The sequence below is a fragment of the Coptis chinensis genome, chromosome 9 (genome assembly GCF_015680905.1).
Source record: "Coptis chinensis isolate HL-2020 chromosome 9, ASM1568090v1, whole genome shotgun sequence".
Lineage (NCBI taxonomy): Eukaryota > Viridiplantae > Streptophyta > Magnoliopsida > Ranunculales > Ranunculaceae > Coptis > Coptis chinensis.
This window is the reverse complement of record NC_141464.1, coordinates 39,705,221-39,727,919: the sequence shown is the minus strand read 5'-3', so window position 1 is coordinate 39,727,919 and position 22,699 is coordinate 39,705,221. Positions and strand designations below refer to the sequence as shown.

General features: G+C 38.2%; 2 protein-coding genes across 2 annotated transcripts; both read left to right on the top strand.

The window, feature by feature from the left end:
- The first annotated feature begins 19,459 nt into the window (after positions 1-19,459).
- On the top strand, positions 19,460-19,867 carry LOC147475952 (uncharacterized). Its single transcript, XM_086585587.1, has one exon. It carries the CDS (start codon positions 19,460-19,462, stop codon positions 19,865-19,867), a length of 408 nt encoding a protein of 135 aa, XP_086441713.1.
- A 54-nt stretch (positions 19,868-19,921) lies between these two features.
- Positions 19,922-20,528, top strand: LOC147475951 (uncharacterized). The gene is made up of 2 exons (XM_086585586.1): positions 19,922-20,291; positions 20,392-20,528. Exons 1-2 carry the CDS (start codon positions 19,922-19,924, stop codon positions 20,526-20,528), a joined length of 507 nt encoding a protein of 168 aa, XP_086441712.1.
- Positions 20,529-22,699: the final 2,171 nt, after the last annotated feature.

Below are 22,699 nucleotides of genomic sequence, written 5' to 3'. Positions count from 1 at the left end.
GCGAAAAATTACGCGAGCGACCAAAGCCAAAGCGGCGCACCGCTTCAAACGCCTGGAACCTTGAGCGACCGCGCTAAGTTCTTTGGAACACTGCGACGCTCAAAGCGGCGCACCAGCGCCTCTAAGCTGAAATTTGCGGATTTCCACAATTTTGTTTGAATTTCGATTTTTCAAGTTTTTCAGTGTTTTAACTTGTTATATACACTGAACACGCGTAAACAAGACGCTATTCATAAGCGAAGCAAGGACACAATCAGGTATTCCTTTCTTCCACACCTCGCATCTCCAGTTAGAGGTTTCTACTAGTATATCAGAATTGTTTGGAGTGTTGCATGTTTAGTTAAGTTCGACTTAGTCTTGCATGAGATTAAGGTCTGGTCGAAGAAAAACAACTAACGTAATTACCGCGGCAACGCGTCAACAAACAAGTCTATCTAGTTTCCCACCCACTACACCTCTAGCTACTATTTCACATACACCACGATATTATGGATGAAGAAAAGAGACTCCTCTCTCGACTTTTATAAAGCCTTGGCGATAGCCCTAAATCTTGCATCGTTCTAGCGGACCGGTGGGGATTTCCGCATCCCCAAATATATTTAATTTGTTACCCGTTTTTCATGGTTTAGACCATGAAAATCCTTATCGGCACATCGCGTGGGATTGAACAAGTCCTTACAACATTCCACCATCCTACGGTTGGTGCGAAACAAATTAAATTGAGGGTATTCCCTTTCACCTTAGGCGATAAGGCGGCGTCTTGGTTAGCGCCCTGGCGCCTAATGCAATGGACTTCGTGGGCAAAACTTGTTCAATTTGTTTATGGAACAATTTTTACCCCCTAAAACGGATGAAATGTTTTCCAAGATTCACTTCTTTTCGACGGAATCCTCATGAATCATTTTTGAGGCTTGGAATCGTTTCACCGATCTCCTTATAGAGTGTCCACACCATCACCTAGCAAAAGACACGTTAGTTAGGTGCCTTTTCAAAGGACTTCTACACCACCATAAAGAAGTCCTAGACATAATGAATGGGGGTAGTTTCCTAAGTAAAGGAGCCTCGGAGGCATATAAATTTTTGGAAGATCGGACTAAAGCGTAATAATAATTGGGGGTAGTGGCGATTACTCTCCGCTCGCTAGTTCTTCTTCAACGATTAAGGTTACCGGTATGTTTGAGGTTAAATCAGATCCCGAGCTTAAAACTCTAATTGAATCCCTTACAAAAAGGTAGAGGCCATTTACGTACAACAAAAGCATATCCCGTCATGAATGTAAATTCAAATCCATGTAGTTTCTGTTAGAGTCCCCGAGCATCCGACTCCCACGTCCTATAGCCTATGAACATTCTTGTTCCATTAATAGTGAACCTAAGCGCCCTTGGAGACAAAATCAACCGGTTGGAGAAATAACCAACAAGTCACACCTACGGGTATAATAATCAATATGTTAGGCCAACATACGGTTATAACCAAGCTCAACCACAACAAGGGGGATCGGGGTAATTATAATAATTATAACAACCAAAGCCAACCTCGACAAAGTCAAAGCACAAGGTCGATGTAGTTATAATAATTATAATGCTAATAGAGGTATCGTTAGGTAAATAATAACTATCACAATCCGCCCATAAATAATCAGCGAGATAGTTCAGTCCACACTACCGTGACTACTACACCCACACAACCGGATCGTCTTGACACCTTTATACAAGTGAGCCAACAACTTTTCCAAACCATGGCTCAATCTAACCAACACATTTCTACAATCCGTTAATAATTTAAACCAACGGTTAGCCCAAGAGAAAGCCCCAACCAAAAGTCGTGTTTCGGGCCAAAGCGATACCCAACCCTAGAACATCAAACCACGACCTTTGAGGTAAGCGGTAATACTAGTGCGGAAACTACAACCGTAGGTGAGCTAAATGCCATCACCACTCTCGGATTACGGAAGAGTGGTTGATAACAAAGTAACTATGCCTATAGTTACCCCATCGATACTCACACCGGATATCGAACTAGATGCGAAATAGAAACTGAAGAACCTACCAGCGTAGAGGTACCGGTTAAACCACAACCTAAGAAGCAGAAAGCCAAGGTTACACATCAAGTCGAGCCATACGCTAAATATAGAGCGAAACCACCGTTCCCTAAGAAATTAGCCATGCTAACCAGGGATACTAACTTTGAGGAGATTAGGAACATTTTCAAAAATCTAACGATAAACCTTCATTTTCTCGAAGCTATAAAAAAGCTACCTAACCACGCTAAGTTTCTTAAGGAGTTGTGCACTACTAGGCGTAAGACCAACATACCTAAAGATGCCTTTCTAACTGAACAGTTCCCAACTTTATCCGAAAATAATAGAATTGTTAAGTACAAGGACCCTGGTCGTCCTACTGTACAATGCACCTTAGGAGATTCTCACACGACGACTGCGCTACTAGACCTGGGGGCTAGTGTTAACTTACTCCCATTTTATTTGTATAAACAAATAGGTCTAGAGGAGATGCAACCTACTAAAATGACATTGCAATTAGCTGATCGGTCTATTAAGTATCCTAAGGGTGTGGTTGAAAGCGTCTTTGGTTAAAGTCTAAAAATTTTACTACCAAGCCGACCGTTATCCTCGACCACGAAGTCACTAACGACTCTGTACCTATCATTTTAGGGTGTCCCTTCTTGCTCTCGCCATGGCGGCTCATAAACTGCCGCGATGGTTCGATGTCCTTGTCCTTTGGCCATCTTTACGTTGAGATAAATGTTTTCAAAAGCGAGGACCACGATATCGATTCATCTACAAATGGAGAGGTTAGCATGATCGAGAGCTTAGCTCAAGATTACTTCAAAAACATGTTTTCGGAGAAACAGATTAACAAATTCCTTTCCTTCGGAAATTCCGACTTTAACAATGACTCCCTGGTAGTAGACGAAATCGAAGAAGAATTCGCAACTCTTTTGCACCGCTTCTTTACCAGCGAGTCCCCCTTGCCAATAACCATTCATCCCTTGATGCTATGGACGGAAGATGAATTTTTCAATCTATCCCGGTGACCCTTTTGACCCAACTATTGAGGAATGTCTTGCATATATCAAGATTTACGATGATATGGACTTGAGAGCTCTAGCTGAGAATTATTCACCTTCCATCACCAATATTCCCGCCCTCCACCTTTTCAAAGGAACCTCGAGTTTGCACTTTCGATCCTTTAGTTTCTCGTGCTTCATGATTTTTAAATCCACCTAGTAAACAAATACTTCCCAAGGATAAACCACTTGACACCTTCATTTTCGGACTTGAGACAGGTCCCTAACTACACCATGAATGAGTTTTGTGCTAAACCCACATCCTCATTTTTTCCATGCTTTCCCTCTAAAACTTATCCCAATCCACCATATCTTCCCTGACCATTCACTTTTCCACACTTATTCACTAGGACACCCTCTCGTTTAAAGATGAAACATAAGGTGCATGCTCGGTTATGTTATAGGTCTATCCGACTTCGCTTTCATTCCACTAGGCTGCGTCGTAGGAAATCTTGGTGCTTGATTGTGTTTGGATATGTTTTCTGTGATATTTATTTATGGAACGATCCACAACTATTTCGGTTGTTGATGTATGATAAACTGCATATTCATACATATGTTTAGAAAAAGTCTCGAGTATCTGACTATAAACGACTCAAGTTTTGTGTTTGGTGCATTTCCTTTCATTTCCATATATTGGTGAATGCACCATTCAGGTAACCGGGCCCTCCCTATGGAGTGTGTGGCTGTAAGTACCAGATCCTAAGTCCACGTTTCACATAATTCACATTTTCCACTCTTGCATGTTTTCTTGGTTTTTGAGTCATGTTTCTCTATGGTGTGAATTATGTCCTTACTGCTTATTGTTTTCCTTTATATTAAACCTAATTCATAAAAAGTAAAAAAGTTTAAAGCTATAAAAATAGTAATCTAGCAAGTCTCGGGAATCTGACTTTAAAGGACCCAAGTTTTAAAACAAATTTTTACAAACCTGTTTTCAAAATTTTGTTTGGGAGTGGGGTGTTGGTTTTTCCATTCTTGATCACTCAAATTCCTATTCTTACCCCCACCTCGCTCCCTTGTCAAAAAAAAAAAAAAAAAAAAGGCTACTCTGGAAGTGGAAGCGCCTAGCATACGACTTTCGTAGACCGAGAAAATTTCCAATTTTTCTGCGGGTTGTTCGGGTCATTTGGCAGCTGTTCCAGGCGTAGTTTGAGATAACATCTCCTACAATAATACGAACAGTCTTTCGAAGATTTGTTTCCCAACCACTACTTATGGTGCTTGGACTCATGAGGTGATCACACACGTTTTGGGAACCGCTTATGGTTCTTGCTAGCATTTGTTCTTGGACTTGCCATGCCCGGCTTAAATACAAGACCCATGGTGCTATTGGGTAGATAATATGCATGTCCGGGAGATAAGGTAAGTTTTAATTCCATTTAGTGTGCGCTTATGTCCCAAGTAATTTAAGTCCTGTTAACCCATAATGGGTGGAACTCTTTATAGAGTCGCGTCGGTTTTATATTAGTATGTTTTAACCTTGTTTTGCGGATGTTCGAATTTCATGCGTTTCCATGGTACTTTTCTACCCTCTTTATTTAAATGCTTTGAGGACAAAGCATGCTTCTTGTTGGGGGTGGGCATAGAAACACGTGTAATTAAGGCATCTGTTAGGATATAGATATGTATAATATGCACTTGTTTTCTAGTTAAAATTTCATAAATTCAAAAATATAAATAAATAAGTTATGCTATACACTTAGGAATATTGGTATTGTTTTCTTTCTCTATGCTCTTAACAATCTAGAAGTCTCACGTAGCTTTTGCATCAGAATAATTGTTAGAAACTTAGGTTAATATATAGGTAATAATCTTTGCATCTATCTATAAATATATTACATGAGTATCTATGATTGTTAGCGATAAGTTTTCAAAGCTTGGCTAGAGTACTTATTCTACAAATCTGTGAGAATATAGCCTAAAGCCTTATATGAGCGAAACATTTGAGAAATGACACAAAGGAGAAGTAAACCGGATAGAGAAATCACACGCCCACTTGCTTGATCACTATGCCATATCCTAAGCGAGAATTTAGGCCCTCTTTGGATCGATATAGCGAGAAATTCAAACCTATGAATTTTTTCCGCTTAGTAAGCCCCCCTCGAGCCTTTCTTTAGCATTTCATAAACCACAAATCCTTTACCTGTTACAAAAAACAAAACAAAATAAAAAAAAAATCAACCTACCCAATTTATAATAAGTCTGAGAATAGAATGAGGAAGAAAGAAGAAGAGAAAAACCTATGTAAACAAAAATTAGTTAGTTGCTTCAGAAATAAAGAAAAGAAAAATAGAAATAGAAATAAAATAAAAACTCCAAAAAATATAATAAAAGGAGTCAAAAGCCAAAGAAAAAAAAATATGGCTAAGGATGGAAACAAAGTGTAGAAGCAAAAGTAAATAACAAGGTTTTCTCTAGTTACATAATATGAAGACTCTTTTATCTCAGACTTGTCCATTTTGAATATCCATTTCCTTCCTTCTTAAACCATCTCCTAATCCCCGAAACACCTAATAAAGACCTCTAGCTCAATTAGGAATAGGTTAGTGTGATAGTAAGTGGCAAATGTGTTTGATCGACTCGGCTTCCTTGTGTGTCATTGAGATTGTAAGGTAAAGTGTGCCCCTTCAAGACTAGAGTAGATAAAAACGAGTGGAAAAATCGAGTGTTGTATCTTGACTATTATTGTGAGAACCTACTTAAGGACGCTATTCGAAGTTTAAACGGACTGATATTGCATTTCATAGTAGTACTCATTGTATATATGTTTATTGTAGATGATTGATTATTATGCATATATTAGCTTAGGTTTTGACTTGGTTATTCTTGTTCATAGCTAGTGAGAGGAATAGTTAATTTAGAGCATGGATAAGGAAACAATAGTTTTATTTCTTAGTCGTTGTAGTATAGATGAAGTTTGTGAGTACCTTCACTTTAAAACTCTCCACGGCTATAACTTCGTCCACTAGGGAATTCCTAGTGGTTTAAGGCCTTGTTGCATATGGTCAATGTCGCACTCAGTGAAAGCGAGTAGTTAGAACTCCATTTTTGGTCACTTATTCTAATTTCTCATCTTTGCTTGAGGACAAGCAAAATGCTGTTTGGGAGTGGTTTGATAAGAGCCCAAAACTGTAGTTTTAACCCTCAGAATCATACTTTTAGACCGATTATGTGAGTAATAATTAAGAGTTAACGATTCGTGTTTTATGCATTCAGGCTTCAAAGTCCATTATGTGCATAAATGTGCCACTTTAGCGAGATAAAGGAGCAAAAGGTCGGTTACTAAGGAGTTCCATGACTAAAGGCCAAGATTCAAGAAGACAAAGCCTTTCTAAAAAGCCCGGTCAAAGCTGAAAAGTCGGCGAGGCGTAAACAGCACACAAGTCAGTAGAACTTCCAAAGGCCGTATCTTTGGACTCAGACCTCGGAATGGGGCCTACCTTATGTCAAAACGACTGGCTCGGAAAGAGCTTTCCAATGGTCCGAGCCTTGACCCAATCAGAGGAGCAGAAGTGGACGAAAAGTCTATTGAAGCCAACTGCAGCTGAAGAGGCCTTTTTGGACTGAAAGAATTGGGTTTTGGGCCTGATTCTCTGGCCCAAAACATGGCTCCAAGCCCATGCACGATTTTTGGATCTGAAAGTATAAAAACAAAAGCTTAGCTCTTGGTTAATGGTAGATAGTTAGACCTAGATTAGAATTAGATTAGTTAGCCTCCATTAATGAGTTTTAGGACTTAGTTTTAGAATTTCATTTTCTTGTTTTAGATTAATTTCTTGAATCATTGAATATCATTCATTAGATAAATAAAATAGTGATTATTCTTGTCATTTTCGGTTTTGTTATTTCAATCTATTAGATCTAGTTTTAATTCTTGTTGATTATCATTTCTTAGTTGTTAATTAGATTTTAATTATTGTTAGTTAAATTAGTTAAGTTAGAATTTTAATATGATGTGTAGTTATAATTCAATGGGAAATGATGGGTTGATGACTCAATGCTAAAACCTCCATTAAAGGGGTTGATGAAGCTTTGATGAAAACTTAGTGGTATAGTGTAGAAGCATTGTAGAATCTATTCCACTCTAGAAGGTCGTGATTAAGCCATGAGAATGGGTGGACGACCTCACATGCTAGTTAGTATTTGGTAGAAATGCCATGAACAACTAGGGATTAGAACTTCGAAATTCTTGCCGTAAGAGCGTAAGAATTGAGATACAAGAATCTATGCTAGGTTATTAAGTTGGATTCGAGGTGGATTCAATCCCCCCTAATCCTTTATCTAGATTCAAAACAATCATATTTCCATAGCATTCATAGTTTAAATTCAACATAATCAATTTCATATTGTATCGTAGTATAACACCCTTCGTAAAGCTCTCATTAGACTTAAGACTGATCAATTAGATTAGAAAACACTACATGCTAGAGAACTAGGAGTGGAACGAATTTGTTACTCTACTCTATTTCGATAGAATTGAGAGTAGAAACTTTGATAAATATAGACACGTAAATAGTTTTAGTTTACTTACATTTTGAGTTCATCGTTCATTTCGTAGGTAAAACTATTATTTTTACGTTTATCACTCATAAAAACATATATATCTAAGTCTCGTTATCAGAATTCCCCTCTAGTTACGTGCCAATATTTATATACTTTACACACTATTTTCGTCAAATCTTAATTAGATAATGACAAACAAGGTTATACAATGTTCGACAATATTTTATTATTGCAATTGTCCATAAAATCAAATATGTGAAAATCTGGAAAAAGTCAACATTCCACAGTCAACGGTCAAAGTCAATGGTCAACAGTCAACGGTCAAAGTCAGAGTCAACACGTCATTGTCAAAGTCAAACTATCGTTTCCATGTTCAATAGGTTCATGGTCATAGCCATGGTTCATGGCTAAGGGCAAAGGTGTATGGCTCATGGGCTCATGGCTAAGGTCATGGTTCGGACCCACTAGCCAAGCCCAAACCCAAACCTTATAACCCAAAAGTCTAAAATGTTGAAAGACCCATTTGGATCTCTATTAAGTCCTATGGACAGGCCCCAAACAATATTAGAAACTGGCCCAAAACAGTTAAGTGGTTCGGCCCAAAAATTGAACTGAAACCGGCCCAAAAACTTTAAATTAAACTGGCCCAAACTAAACAAATAGAAAATGGCCCAACCCACTAACTAATATCAAAACTGGCCCAAAACTAAAATAGATTATTGGGCCCCAAACAAAACCAAAAGGCTTTGGCCCAACCAAAATTAAAAGAAAAGAATCCGCCCAACCACCTAAGGCCCAAGCCCAGGAGATACCACCAGGTCGTCTTCTTCAGGCTTCTTCCTCCACCAGCCACCACCGATTCGGCCACCGCCAATACCGATCGCCACTCCTCCCAATCTACTCGAAAATGCTTAGGGGAAAAACCCCCACAACTTTAATAAAACAAAAATCCCCAAATCCTTCAATCCCGATTCTCCATCAAACTAGATCTAAAAATATTACCGCCGCCATTAACGCTACTCTCCGAGCTTCAGCAGCACCACCTCACTACACGACCCCATCACCAACATCCCATCCCAACAACCCATTCAAGTCCATCCAAGCAACTACAGACGACAGCCCTTTCTCCATACTGAAGCGTCAGCCATTAACGACTTCTTCAGAGCTTGAACAGCTCGTCTAATCACCAACAACCAACCTCCAACACTCAATCAAACCCCTCCCCACGAATCTACAACCCATCATCAGTCCACAACCAAACAAAAACAACAATTTACAGTTACATAAAAATGGTACTGGCGATATCTTGGTCCTAGCCTTGGCCGCCATTAACGACCTCTACAAAGCTCCAACAGTTCTATTAAGTATTTCAACAGTTTAACACTCAAACCGAATTTATAAAATACAACAAAACGCCAAATAAAAACAGGAAATTTAGTAGTAATAACAGACATAAACCTTGGACAGAGAAAATGTCCGTATACACCAATACACGGAAAGCTGTAGATTTAATGAAATAGTAAAAATAACTACTCATCTTATTAACAGCTCGACGAATTCCTCCTAGTCCGAGTCGTCGCGCTCCAACGCTCGAGCAAACAAGCCGCCTCCATTTTTATTATTTTTTTATTCTCTAAAAAACCTATTCTCCAGAACAATACGAATATATACTTGGGTTTGAAACCCAAACCCAATACAGACTTGGGCCCAGAAACCAGGCCCACATATCCCAAATCCAATCCAACAGTTTTTATATAAATAATTAAATTAATTAATAAATAAATAACTAAATAAATACGTATTTTAAATACAGGCGTTACAGGGATACAATCTTATTGATGTGGCATTTCAGCCTATTAGCCATAATCTTAGAAATAATCTTGTTGCTAAAATTGCACAGGCTAATAGGTCTGAACTTGGCTATGTGATCAAGGTTAGACACTTTAGGAATCAAAGTAATAAAAGTTTCATTGAAGCTAGGATTCAGGCTACCAGAAAACAAAAAAATCTTGAACAAAAGCAATGATACTCTCTCCAATAATATCCCAGCAGTCATAATAGAATATACCTTGGAAACCATCAGGCCCAGGAGCCTTGAACTTCCCCATCTTTCTCACCACATGCCAGATATCATCAGCAAGAGGTACAGCAGTGAGCAGTTCATTCTCTCTATCAGTAATAACAGGCTTAAACAACTCCAAAATGTTATTATTATCATCAGGGCAATCAGAGGTAAAAATATTCTCAAAATATTCATTAACAGCCTTACCCATATTAGTTCTTCCCAGCTGCCAGTTATCATCATTGTCTTTTTGCTCTCAATCCTATTTTTTCCCCATCTATAAATAGTAGAAAGGTGGAAAAATCTGGTATTCTTTCCTCCTTCCTTAATCTAATGAGTGGTAGACTTTTGTTTCCAATAGGATTCTTCCTTCATATACCACTCTAGCAAGGTGGCTTTAAGAGCCTTTGCTTTATTATGATTCTCAATGGTAAAAGCCTTGGTTAGAACATTTTCCAGCTTACGTTGAGTTTTCTTAATATTCTGGAAAATGCTCCCAAAGATATTGTTATTCCAAAAATTAAGATTATCCTTCGTGGCATGCAATTTATTGAGAACATTTTCATCAGGCATATCATGCATCACAGACTTCCATGCATCATCAATACATGGCTTACAAGAGATATTAGATAACCACTTGCTAAAGAATCTAAAAGTTTTAAACATCTATCTTCAGGATTTGTGAGAGAAATGTGTAAGGCCAGATGACCAGAAGATGCATTAGCAACAGTTCTCACATAACCATTAGGGAAACAAGTCAACCATTGGGGGGTGGCCATAGCACGATCTAGCCCTTCCAAAACATGAGCTCCAGGGGTTCTGTTATTGTTCCAAGTGAATTTTGGGCTCTTGAAGCCCAAATCCAACAACCCCAGATCATTGATGAAACTGTTAAACTCCATCATGTACTTAGTTAGTCGCTCGCCATTTTTTCACTAAGGCAAGAGATAGCATTAAAGTCCCCAAAAAGGCACCAAGGCCCAGGCACTAGAGGAGCTATGTCCCTCAACTCAGTCCAGATCCTTCCTTTACGACAAGGCACATGGTCTCCATACACAAAAGAAAAAAAGAACACTGCCTTATTGTAATAATTTGATATTTTACCTGTTATCTGGTTCATGGTAGCTCCCATAACTTCCAGGTCCACTCTATCTTTCCATATGAGTGCTAATCCACCACTTAGACCTTCAGCCGGTACACAGAAACATCCACCCATCTTAAGCATCTTACTTACCATATCTACATGCTTCACATCCACCTTTGTTTCAGACAAACACAAAATATCGAAACCCAGCACCCCCATTTGGTCCTTTATATATTGAATCGCCGTGGTAGAACCAACACCCCGGCAATTCTAGGCGTAGATCATCATTGGGGTGTCGTGTAGGGACAATCACCGCAAACCCTTTTGACGCATTTGCATATTCAACCTTTCCTTTATTTGTACTGACAGAGCCACTTTACCAGGACATATCCATATTCCTCTCTACTGATCTAGCATAATGTTCCCAAATGCTCTCATCATCACTATCTTCTGGAACTGGGGCCGGACCAGATCCTTGACCTTGGAATTTATTTCTTCCAGCCATGGTTTGTCTCATAGCTGAATCATCTACTGCCAAAGGTGGGGGTTGTGAGACCGTCTCATCCGAGTCATACTCCACCCCCTCTCCTTGATATGGGATCATCCTTGTTTCTCGACCGCCATTTATCTCATTTGATTCACTAGATACCGATATGATTTTGCATTTCTTGGGATGAGAGTACCCCTTTTCCTTTTCTCCTCATTTCCTCCGCTACAATCTTTGCCTTTTTTGATCTATTGATAGCATTTCTAACTCCTCTCCCTAGCATCTCCTCTTGCTTCTTTGATTTGTCTGCCATGTTCAGACTCAGATGGAGAATCTTCCTTTTGTTATTCTTATCTGGACTGGAAAGATGAAACCCTGGGTCTTGTGGATATGAAGTAGAGCAATGGGTAGATCTGGTTTTGTGTTTCCTAGCTAATTTGGGGTTTCATACTGCCAGCTGCTTGAAAGCCTTTCCATCTTGTTGTCGACTAAGCCTATTGTTTCATCACTTGTATTAGTAGTATAGGATTGTTTTCTCCAAGTAATCGTAGCAGGGATATTAGATTGATTTTAGCCTCAAAGATAGACATGCCAATCCAGCACCCAAATGATCAGGAAATGCATTGGGATAATGAAGGAATAGAGGCAGAGGGTAACGCATCTCAAGGTTCAAACCATCCCGAAGAGCTAGGTACTAAGAAGGGTGTGAGGGGATCGACAATGCTGACTCACTTGGACACAAAAACTGGTAAAAAGAAGGTTGTGGACTTCAATGAAAAAGGTCAACCAATTCGGGAAAATTCCGAACTATACAGCAGCTACTTAGGTAAATTATCAAGGGAACGTGTTCCAATTAGCTATACTACTTGGCATAAAGTTGACAAAGTAAACGTTCAGGACAAGTTGTGGGATCTGATAAAGGTTTTTTTTTTGCATAGTGGAGAATTTGAGATATGATTAAATAAGTATATATTATGATTTTAGTTTGTTTAAATGTTATAGCAACATTTTATAGTACTGAACAGGGAGGTAGTTAAGAAGCAGACATTTAAGACGATTAAGAAGATTGGCGTGAGTACAAAGCTAAGTTGAGAAATAAGTTTTATGATGCTTTTGATAATGACAAGGATAGACTTGCGAACTGCCCCTAAAAAATAAGGCTAGATGATTGGAAAGCATTTGTCGCCTATGTTTCTCACGACGACTACAAGGTATTTTTTGTCATATATATAGTATGACTTGCACAAAAAAGAAATTATTACTGATTTAGTGTAACTTTTGATTTCCTAGATATTATGGCAAAGAGGAAAGGAAGCAGTTAAGAAGCACAAGATGCCCCATACTTCTAGTCGTAAAGGTTTTGCTATATTGGAAGATGACATGGTACTATATATATTTGTACTTAGATGATTTATGTTTAGCTTGCTATAGTTTTTTCTCGACAAATAATTTTCTGTTCACCTTTACTGAATTCTATGTTCCATTTATCTATTTTGTAGATGTAAAAACAAGTCATTTGCCAATTACAAGAACCATTGTATAGGTTGTAAACCGCAAGACGAAGAATGGGGGACCAGTTAATCAGTACATCAAAGAAACAATAGTATGTTGTTCATTATTTAAAAATATATATTCATAGATATATGCTACTACGGTGGTGATGACTCAATTAAGCTAATTATTTTTTGCCTTGTTGGTGTAAGTATTGGGTTGTGCTTTTTCCTTGGGAATGTTGTTGCTGGATCTATGTAAGTGTAATATAGGTCATATTATCTTTTGTTCTAGAGTGATGGCTATAATTTGCATCAGGTGACATCATTGGCTCGATTCTATTCTCTGTAAGAATCCTCTTTGTTAATTAAGTATAAGCCATAAAAGCAAAGTTATTCTCAAGATCTATTAAATGAGACTGACGTTGAATGAGGAACTAAGAATATCAACTACTATCTACTATATGTTCAAGTATCTGATTATTGTAGGGATACGATGTCTTCCAGGCATGCCGACGTGTTTGGTAGGCAAGAGGATTATGTAGTATCTAAATGATGTGTTATTTCCAATTAGTATTATATTGTTGATTTTGGCAATGCAGGTGGTGTAATATAACCAGTGTCCTGGCAACCATACACAACCCAAGTTTACATGATCTGCAAGTATATGGGATCGTTGTGACCATTCCCCTAGTTGCTAGCATACTAGATAGGAACTTTTTTGGACTTGGATCTACTGACATGAAGTTGTTCGGTTATTCTTTTCTTCTCACCTTGATTTTCTTCTTGACGTACACTTGGTTTCATGCTGCTCGCTCTTTTGTGGAAGTTTGATTTTCCTCCGCAAAGAAAGAATTGCTACTGATGTTGTTTGGGACCCAACTCTCTCCAACAAATGAAAAGAAGAGGTAGATTATGCATGGCTGGAAGGATAAAGACAATGTAACAAATGTATTGTAAGTGTAAGGCATAGTAACTTTGTGTTTATTTGTAGCTTTGTAAACGCATCGAAACAGGTGTTAGATGTTGAATTGTCTATATTACTGAAGTGGAAATGTAATACAGTTGAATGGAATTTCTTGTTACTTATTTGCAATGTAATTCATCGAAGGATATGAATGGTGGGAAATGAAATTAATTTTTTTTTTTAAAAAAAATTTGAACATTAGACATCACTTTTAGAGTGATTTGGAATGACATTTGACATCAGTTTTCAAGTGATGTACGAAAATGTGTGTAACATCACTTTTTAAATGTTATGCTATTAGTTTACACTTCACTCTAAAAGTGATGTTAAAATATTTTCTGAATCACAATTTCATATCACTTATAAAAGTGATGTCGAACCAATATAATTAATATTCATCAACTAAAAAGTGACATATGTTCTAATAACAACACTTTTGGGCATCACTTTCTTGAGTGATGTGATTTCTTCGTCCCTATGTCATCATTTCAAAAGAGACTTTGACCGACTTACAACAACACTTAACCAAATCACTTTTAAGAGTGATGTCAAAACTTTCAACTTTCTACGACACCATTATTGTCATCACTTGCAAAAGTGATGTTGTAGTATTTTGACATCACTTTTTGAGTGATGTCAAATCTCATTTTTGTTGTAGTGGATTTTCCTGGGCCATAACTATGGGAGATAATGGCAACTGAGATACTTGACGAGGTTGGTTTACTGAGGAAGAACTATGTCTAGGGGATAACTTATTTAGTTGTTTATCGTATTTTCGACGACGATATGTATGTTCTAATTCCTTATTAGTACCAGACCATAGTCTCATGCAAACACAAATTTTAATTCAAAGCTCATAAGGAACGAATTATGATATGAGGATCAGTAATTACGGAAGGAGGGAGGTGAACCACGTCCTCCTGAGTTGTTGCTAACTTAAGCAGGTAAGCTAGGATAACGTGTGAATATTCCAGCAGCCAGGTCACCTGAGAGAATTGAGGGATGTTATTCGTGCTAGCACGTTCCTTAATTAGGTAACCTCATTCTTTCAAGTTTGCTAGATACTGATGGAATAGGAGGATGAGTGATGATGGTATATTATGCGATATGATTATGATGAAATTTTTATTATTAGGATTTTTTTTTTTTTTTATTTTATTTTTTTTTTTTTTTTTATTTTTTATTTTTTATTTTTTTTTATTTTTTAGTTTACGTAATTAATGTATTATGGAGAAGGGGGAAAAACACAGGTAATATATTCGCGCAACCGTATATGTAGCCTAAACATGTGATTACGAAACATGCAAATAAAGATGAGAGATGCCAAAATAGATGACTAATCATACAATTAGTACATGCTAGTTATACATAAGAAGGTTACACATGCGACTCTATATTACTCATACGTGAATAGAAACATGTCCTACGCATGCAATAATATATAGCTACACATACATAAAATATATCTTACACGTGCAACTAGATGCGAGATAGAGGAATATCGAGAATGAACTCATGCAAAGTAATGCCGTATATTTTTTGTTTGCATGCAAATAGGATATTTTATTAATAATAGGTAATACATAATACAACTCTAACAAAATGGATTTACAACAAACTCTAGGTATCAAATCTATAGTAAGTCCGATGAGGACATTCTAATGACTTAATGAAAGGGTCTATTGGGACTCCAAGAGAACACTCCTTTACTCAAAGTTGATTCATATTTAGCTGCCGCATCCGCCCCAAAGTAATGCCACGTATGTGAATGGATGTAATATACGATACAAAAATAATCTAAGCAGGCCGGTTAAAATCACGCAGACATCCAAATATATTCGAATCATATTAACTGTATTAACGTCAATATGCAATGACGAACCACACATACTCAGGAAAAATTCTTTACATGCAAAGAGTTCTTATGCCAAGATATAAATACGAGATATAAAACAGGTTATAGCAATCAACCAAATAATTTCCTCGACAAAGTTTGAGGAGGAGTTGAATAATGCGAAACCTGGAACTTCCCCTAATTCCACATAGTAGAATTAAATGACCGAATTAACTCCTTAAACAAGTTGAACTCGTGCACATACTAGAAGTTAGATAAACAGGTCCAGAGAGTCCAAAACAGCACTGAGAAGGGAAGTGACTTGGGCCTGAAAAATGGAGGGCTGATACTTCAGTGTAGTCTTGCACGCAACCTTAGAAAGTCTCGTCCGAGACTATGAGATAAATGCAGTGCTTCAACTTCTTATAGCGTTCTTAGAATGTCCTAAGGATGATAATTACGATCTGGTTCACAGGTACCTGTAAGCAAAAAAATAAAATTGATATGAGCAGTTAAGAGAAACGTTAGAATCGCAAAATAATTGAAAAATCGAAAAGAAGAGAGGGTAGGAGAGGGGGTTGTCCAGTGATGTATTCCAGTTGTTATGTTAAATGTCTGGAGTCCTTAGGCGTGCAACGCGCCATTTGATAATTAGTAATTTAGGGTTTTGTTCTTTGGAGTCCAAAGTCCGTAAAATGTCTGATTAATCAAGTTACCTTACTCATGGGGGTTGGTAGCATAGATCGATTAAGGGATCGTCCAAACCTTAGGGCTAGGCAAGGTTCACAACTAGATTTACAGCTTTAAGAGATTAGTGAGTAGGATTTTAGTTTATTTCTTATATATGTTGCTCAATTAAAACTTGGAATGCAAGTTAATGTAAAATTATAACGATTGATTTCTAAGTAAACTAAATAGAGAGAGATACAGGAAGAAGGTCAATCATAATCAAGCAAGGTCAGTTACAAAAGTTTAGAGTACCTTATCACTACAACTTTAATCCGTCTAGAGTTCATAGACAAACCTGAAACGGCGTCGAGTATCGATCCCTAGTGAGATATACTCATCTCTGAGTTCATCTCACTAGCATGAGGAGTTGAATTAACATTCCATCTATGGAATATCACTTCAGCTCCTGGTTTGATCATACACCAGCTAGACAAACCAAAGGGCTAACGGCCACCATAAGGTCTCGCACGAGACTTGACCTAGTGTTAACTAGGTCTCGAACGAGACTGGTCTGGAGTATCATCACTCCAAACTTGGTCAGACTCAGTCATTTTGGGACCGGATGTATAATCTAAACCTATTTCCTAAGTAGTGATTCTGGACTACTAAATTGCAGCCTGATCCTCACATGAGCATCATTAACCCTCCCCTTAGGAGGGTTTTAGCTCATGGTCCTTGGATTGATATTATATCTTGCATGTATGAACTGAAAAGTGAAAAGAAGTAAAAGAAGAACTAGAATTTAACTTGAGGAAAATAGATTTTATTTGAAGTTCAAGACTTCCTGTACTAACCTAATATAAGCTTCAAAGAAAGGAAAATACTACTGTATGAAAATGTAAACAACGAAAAGGAAATGCAAGAATGAATCCCTACCTTTCTCCAAACTCCCAATATATATCCCCCTCTCTCACGTGAAGTTTTCCCTCACTTACTTCAAACTTTGTCTTTTCTAAATTTGTCTTTTCTTTTCAAATCTTCCAAACTTTTTTCAACTTTTCCTAATAAAAAATCTAATCATTCATTTAATGTTTTGTCTTGTCTCTCCTTGCAAGGTGTCACCAAAGTGTCCATATCTTGCCACTTGTCTACGCATGATGACTCATCATTTCTTGTGGGCCCGCAGAGTTGGTCCACATCCCATGTCTAGTGACGGCTCGAATTTTGGCATTTTTACAACTTTCTGTCTTTGCATAGAGCTCGTCAGCCCTAGTCGTTCTGGCAGTTCACTTGCCAAAATCGGAGTCCAAGTTTGAAAGATGTGAGCTTCGGAAGTTTGTTGCTTCTTTACACGTGGTCCCATTCTACACTGGTTTTGTCCTTTTGGAATCTTCGGCTCTAGTCAGGCTTTGTTGGGCTTCACTGGGGCTGAGTGGGAAGACTTCAAGTATGCATAGTATTCCCATACTTTGATGCAGGTTTTATCATCATATTCACATTAACTGCAAAAACTTGCAAAAGGTACAAAAATATAATTATTTTATAATTATTAAACACATAATTAACCAAAATGATATGTCTTTACGGGGTTTAGTATTACAATTTTTGGTGCTTATCACATCCCAATATTTCTTACCCGAGATATTTAGCCTAAATGACCTCTTCAGATCGCTCCAGTATGCTCTTAACAATTTCATCACACTGTCTAAGTCTACACCAAATGACCCATTCATGCCGTCCCAATATCCAGCCTGAGACATTTGGCCTAAACTGCCTCATCAGACCGTTTGGCTATACTATATGCCCAAGCGACTCAACCATGTTGTTTAGTAGAGCTATTATGGGATGGGAGGTCAGTAGAGCTATTATCTCCTTCTTCAAGGATAATAAACTGCAGCAGGGTTTGAACTCTAACTTTTTGGTGCTCCTACCAAAGGTAACACAAGCTAAAGTGGTAAATCACTATAGACCTGTTTGTCTTTGTAATTTCTTGTTCAAAATTATAACAAAAATCCTATCTCTAAGGATTAAACTAATGGCAAACAAGTTGATTAGCAGTGAACAGCTAGGCTTCATCAAAGGCAAAAATAGCTCCATAGGCATCTTTCTATCATCAAAAATGATGAATAGACTTGATCATAAAAGAATGGGTGGCAACATAGGGCTTAAGCTGGATATTGCACAAGTTTTTGATACTCTTAGCTGGGAGTTCCTTATACAGGTGATGCAGAGATTTGGTATCTCCAAAACATGGTGTGATTGGATTGAGACAATTCTTCGCAGTGCAAAAATCTCAGTTATGATAAATGGGGGACTGTGTGGTTTCTTTTCGACAGGAAGGGGGTTGAGACAGGGGGATCCCTTGTCGCCGTTTCTTTTTTATTTAGCAGAAGATGTGTTAAGCAGAGGAATAAACCACATATTCCAAGCAGGTAGTGTGAAGCATATGGTGACTCTCGGTGATACTCTTGGCTGTACGCATCTGTTATTTGCATATGACCTTTTTCTTTTTGCAAATGGCGACATCAGAGGCCTCCGAAAGTTGAAGTTAGGCTTTAACTTCTATCAAAAGGTAGCAGGACAATTTTTTAACACAGAAAAAAGTAAGATTTTTCTGGGCAGCATGACTTCTGTGAAGAAAAGGAGAGTGGAGGAGTTATTTGCTATTAAATAAGGAGAACTACTTGAGCAATATCTGGGGGTGCCACTTTTCAAGGGAAGAGTGAACATTAGATCCACGTAATCACTAGTGGCTAGAATCAAAAGGAAAGCTTCTGGGTGGGTAGGCAGAATGTTGTCTTTTCAGGGGAGAGTAATCATGGCCCAAGCGATCTTATCAAGCATGCCAATCCATAATATGGCGGTGTACAAATGGTCCAAGAAAAGTATCAAAGAAGGAGAGGCTGCTATCCACAACTTCATTTGGTCAGGAGATCCCACCAAGAGAAAATTTGTTACTCTTAAGTGGGAGAATGTATGTAAGCCTAAAGACGAAGGGGGTCTAGGATAGGCATTCGCAAGCTGGAAGAGATAAACAAAGTACTCTTTCTGAACCTTTCATGGGGTTTTCTAAATTGGAATGATGATTGGAGTAGATTTATGAACAGGAAATTCCGAAAAAGAGATGACAGTGTTCTTGCGTATCACAAGCCCTCATCTGTTTGGCCTTGACTTAGAGGTACTCTTCATGATATAGAGCAGTACACAGGATGGATCATAGGTCAAGGACACAAAGTAGACCTCTTGAGAGACAACTAGGTTGGAAAATCAATCATGGAACTATTGCGACAAGTAAACTGGTATGGGTACAAGGCGACGGTATCTGACGTGATTGAAGATAACAAATGGAATTTTCCTGCTGCTGTCTCTGAAGTGTTTGGTCGTCTGGGAATTGATTTGACTGAGATCCCACAAACTAGTAGGGAAGAAGATGTTAGAATTTGGAAGCCAGAGTCTGATGGGCTTTTCACGGTCCAGTCAGCTTATGAAACAATCAGGAGAAAGAAGAATAAAATATTATGGAGTCAGAAGATCTGGACAGCCCACATACACCCCAGAAATGCCTACATAGCTTGGAAGCTCATACAAAAAGGCGTGCCAACTGATGATCTCGTGAAAAAGGTTGGGGTACAGCTGGCTTCTCGATGCCATTTCTGTCATCAAGAGGAAGAATATGTATAGCATCTTCTATGGGATTGCACCAAAGTTTGAGAGGTTTGGACTTAGGCAGCACAAATGTTTGAAGTAACCCTCTCAGAGTTTAACTTCATGGCAATGCTGAAGGCGACAGAAAACAACAGCCCCATCATTCAAGAACTATGGAATGCAACTACAGTACACATCATGGTTCAAGTATGGAAGACTAGAAACAAAGAGCATTTGGAGGACAACCCCATTCACATGGGTAACATGAAGCGAGAGATTTTAAGGGGCATGAAAGTCTCGGGTTCGCTCTCTCATGGAAGGAAGAAAAATGACATGAAAGAGTTTCGAATTCTAAAAAGGCTCGATATACAAGCGAAGAGTGCTCCAGACCAAAAAATACATGAGGTACATTGGGTGGCTCCTCAGGGGAATACGGATGGTTTAGCCCAAGGAACTCCAAGTAAAAGGGGGGTGGAATTGTTTGCAGAAACAAAGACTTAGCAGTAGTAGGAGTTCTTGCAGCAGGACTAGGCCATGTTAAGTTACCAATTTTGAGGCAGAATGCATTGCCATTGTATTGGCAATCGAGAAAGCTGGGGAAATGAATTGGAATAACATTTGGATTGAGGCCGACTTAGAAGCTGATGTTAAGGCCTTCAATAGCAATGCTATACCATGGGTGTTTAGAGCAAGATAGGAGCGAGCGATTACACTTCTACAGCACTAGAAACTAACCTATACTTGGAGAGAATGCAATTTTAGTGCGGAGGCAGCGGCTAGAAAGTGATCCACACTATTGCAGGAAACTTCGATTTGGAGCACTAGTAGACCAGATTATGTAACTATGATAATGAGTGAAAGTGTATCATGTTCTGTCTTTGACATTCTTTTTAATAAAATTTCCTTAATTGTGTGCAAAAAAAAATAGTCCAAAAAAAATTGGAATTTTTTCAATTTATTCCTATCTAAATTCCAAACATACATACATCCAAACCAAACAAATTTTACCAATGCAGACAACCAAATCATCAATCATTTATATGGAACGATCTGTATGGGTCGTTTAGAACATTTCACACGAGACGTGGTTAGGTCTTTCTTGGGTTACATTTGGTACACATTGGGGTCGTTTGGAGTATAATATATCACCTAACAATTGTTCTTCATGTAGGATCCTTTACTGGGTTCCGAGAACTCTGGAAACTCGAATGACGTGGATGATGTTCAACCGCTTTCAATGGATACGACAGAATTATTTACTACATAAGAGGTATAGATTAGGCATTGATTTCATTTGTTTAATTTTCTAAATGAAATTATATTAGTGTATTAACTGTTGCTTTCTTTCATGTCTTTAGGTATTTTTTACACATAATGAGGCAATTGGTTGGGCAACTACTAGGGGAAAACTATGTAATGTGGTTATGGTAATTGGGAAGTCGTAGTATGCTAAGGAGATGAACCGAGTAGCAAGGCTAGATTTAGCTTGTGAGATTTCTGGTGTGTATCTTTCACACAATAAAGTAGATGAAGATAAGGCTAATAAGAGAAATACGGGAACCATAAAATGTGGATGCCCATTTAAGTTAAGATGTTATTTCCAACACGGCATTGTCGATAGTTGGAAAATTGTTGTTGTTAATGGTGTTCACAACTATCCACTGGTGAAAACCTTTGAAGGACATGCATTTGTTACTCGGCTGACCGTTCCATAATTCGAGTACTTGTCAAAGATGACTCAAAATTCAGTTAAGCCTAAAGAAGTTTTGAAGTCCATCAGAAATAGCTAGGTATCCTAAAAACCTATCCAGCATATATTAAGTCTATAATACGAGGCACAAGGTGAGGACGTTGGAAATGAACGGTCGCACGTAAATGCTGCAGAGATTGCGTGAGATGTTAGCAAAAAACCATTATTTAGAGGAGGTGAGAGAGGATACGAATACGGATGAGATAACGGGGTTGTTATGGGCCCATCCGGAGGGTGTTAAGTTGGCTCGGACTTTTCCAAAAGTTTTCATCATAGACGCCACCTATAAAACCAATACATATCAATGGCCTTTTGTACAGTTTGTGGGGGTGACTTCAACCCGAAAGTCTTTCACAGTCAAGTGTTGCTTCGGTCTGAAACAACGATAGACTATGAGTGGGTTTTACGTCAGTTTAACGGCTTGCTGGGTGACGAAAAGTCATCCGTGATCGTGTCTGATAAGGACTTGGCCATGATGAGTGTCTCTGATATTGTATTCCCTGATGCACACAAACATCTCTGTAGATGGCATATCACTACGTGTGTCCTTCAGAAATGCCATGATTTCTTTCCAACCACAGAACTTGTAGAGAAAGGCCAGTTCTCGTGGAACACTGTAGTGAAATCGATGGCTGAGGATATCTTCAATCGTAGATTTATTTCTTTGGGTTGAGTACTCCAATTTTGTTAGTTATATGTGAGAGACTTGGTGGCCTTACAAGGATCGATTCGTATGTTGTTGGATAGACCAACACATTCACTTTGGGAGTACAATGAACAATAAAGTCAAAGGGTCTCATGCTCAGGTGAAACGTGTTCTAATAAAGGCAAACAAATCTACATGATTTTCTAGGTATGTTTTACTTGATTCACCCGATTTTAGAGATTCATATGTCTGAGATTAGAGGTATCTTTGAGAAGAGTCTGATTCTAACTCAGCACCGCAACAAAATTCTATTATTTCGTGAACTTAGAAACCTGGTGGTCTCTATAAAATGTTTGGACTTGCTTTATGAAGAACTGAATACTCGCGTAACGCATGCTGCTAAAGACTCTGAGTTCATTTGTGGGTATTACTTGCGCACTAGCCATGGATTACCATGTGCTCACAAAATTAT

Excerpts from the sequence above, each read along its gene's own strand:
- LOC147475952 (XM_086585587.1), top strand. The coding sequence starts at position 19,460 with ATGGAACTATTGCGACAAGTAAACTGGTATGGGTACAAGGCGACGGTA.
- LOC147475951 (XM_086585586.1), top strand. The coding sequence starts at position 19,922 with ATGTTTGAAGTAACCCTCTCAGAGTTTAACTTCATGGCAATGCTGAAG. Across the intron at positions 20,292-20,391 it reads TTTAGCCCAAGGAACTCCAA|AATGCATTGCCATTGTATTG; the intron begins GTAAAAGGGGGG and ends ATTTTGAGGCAG.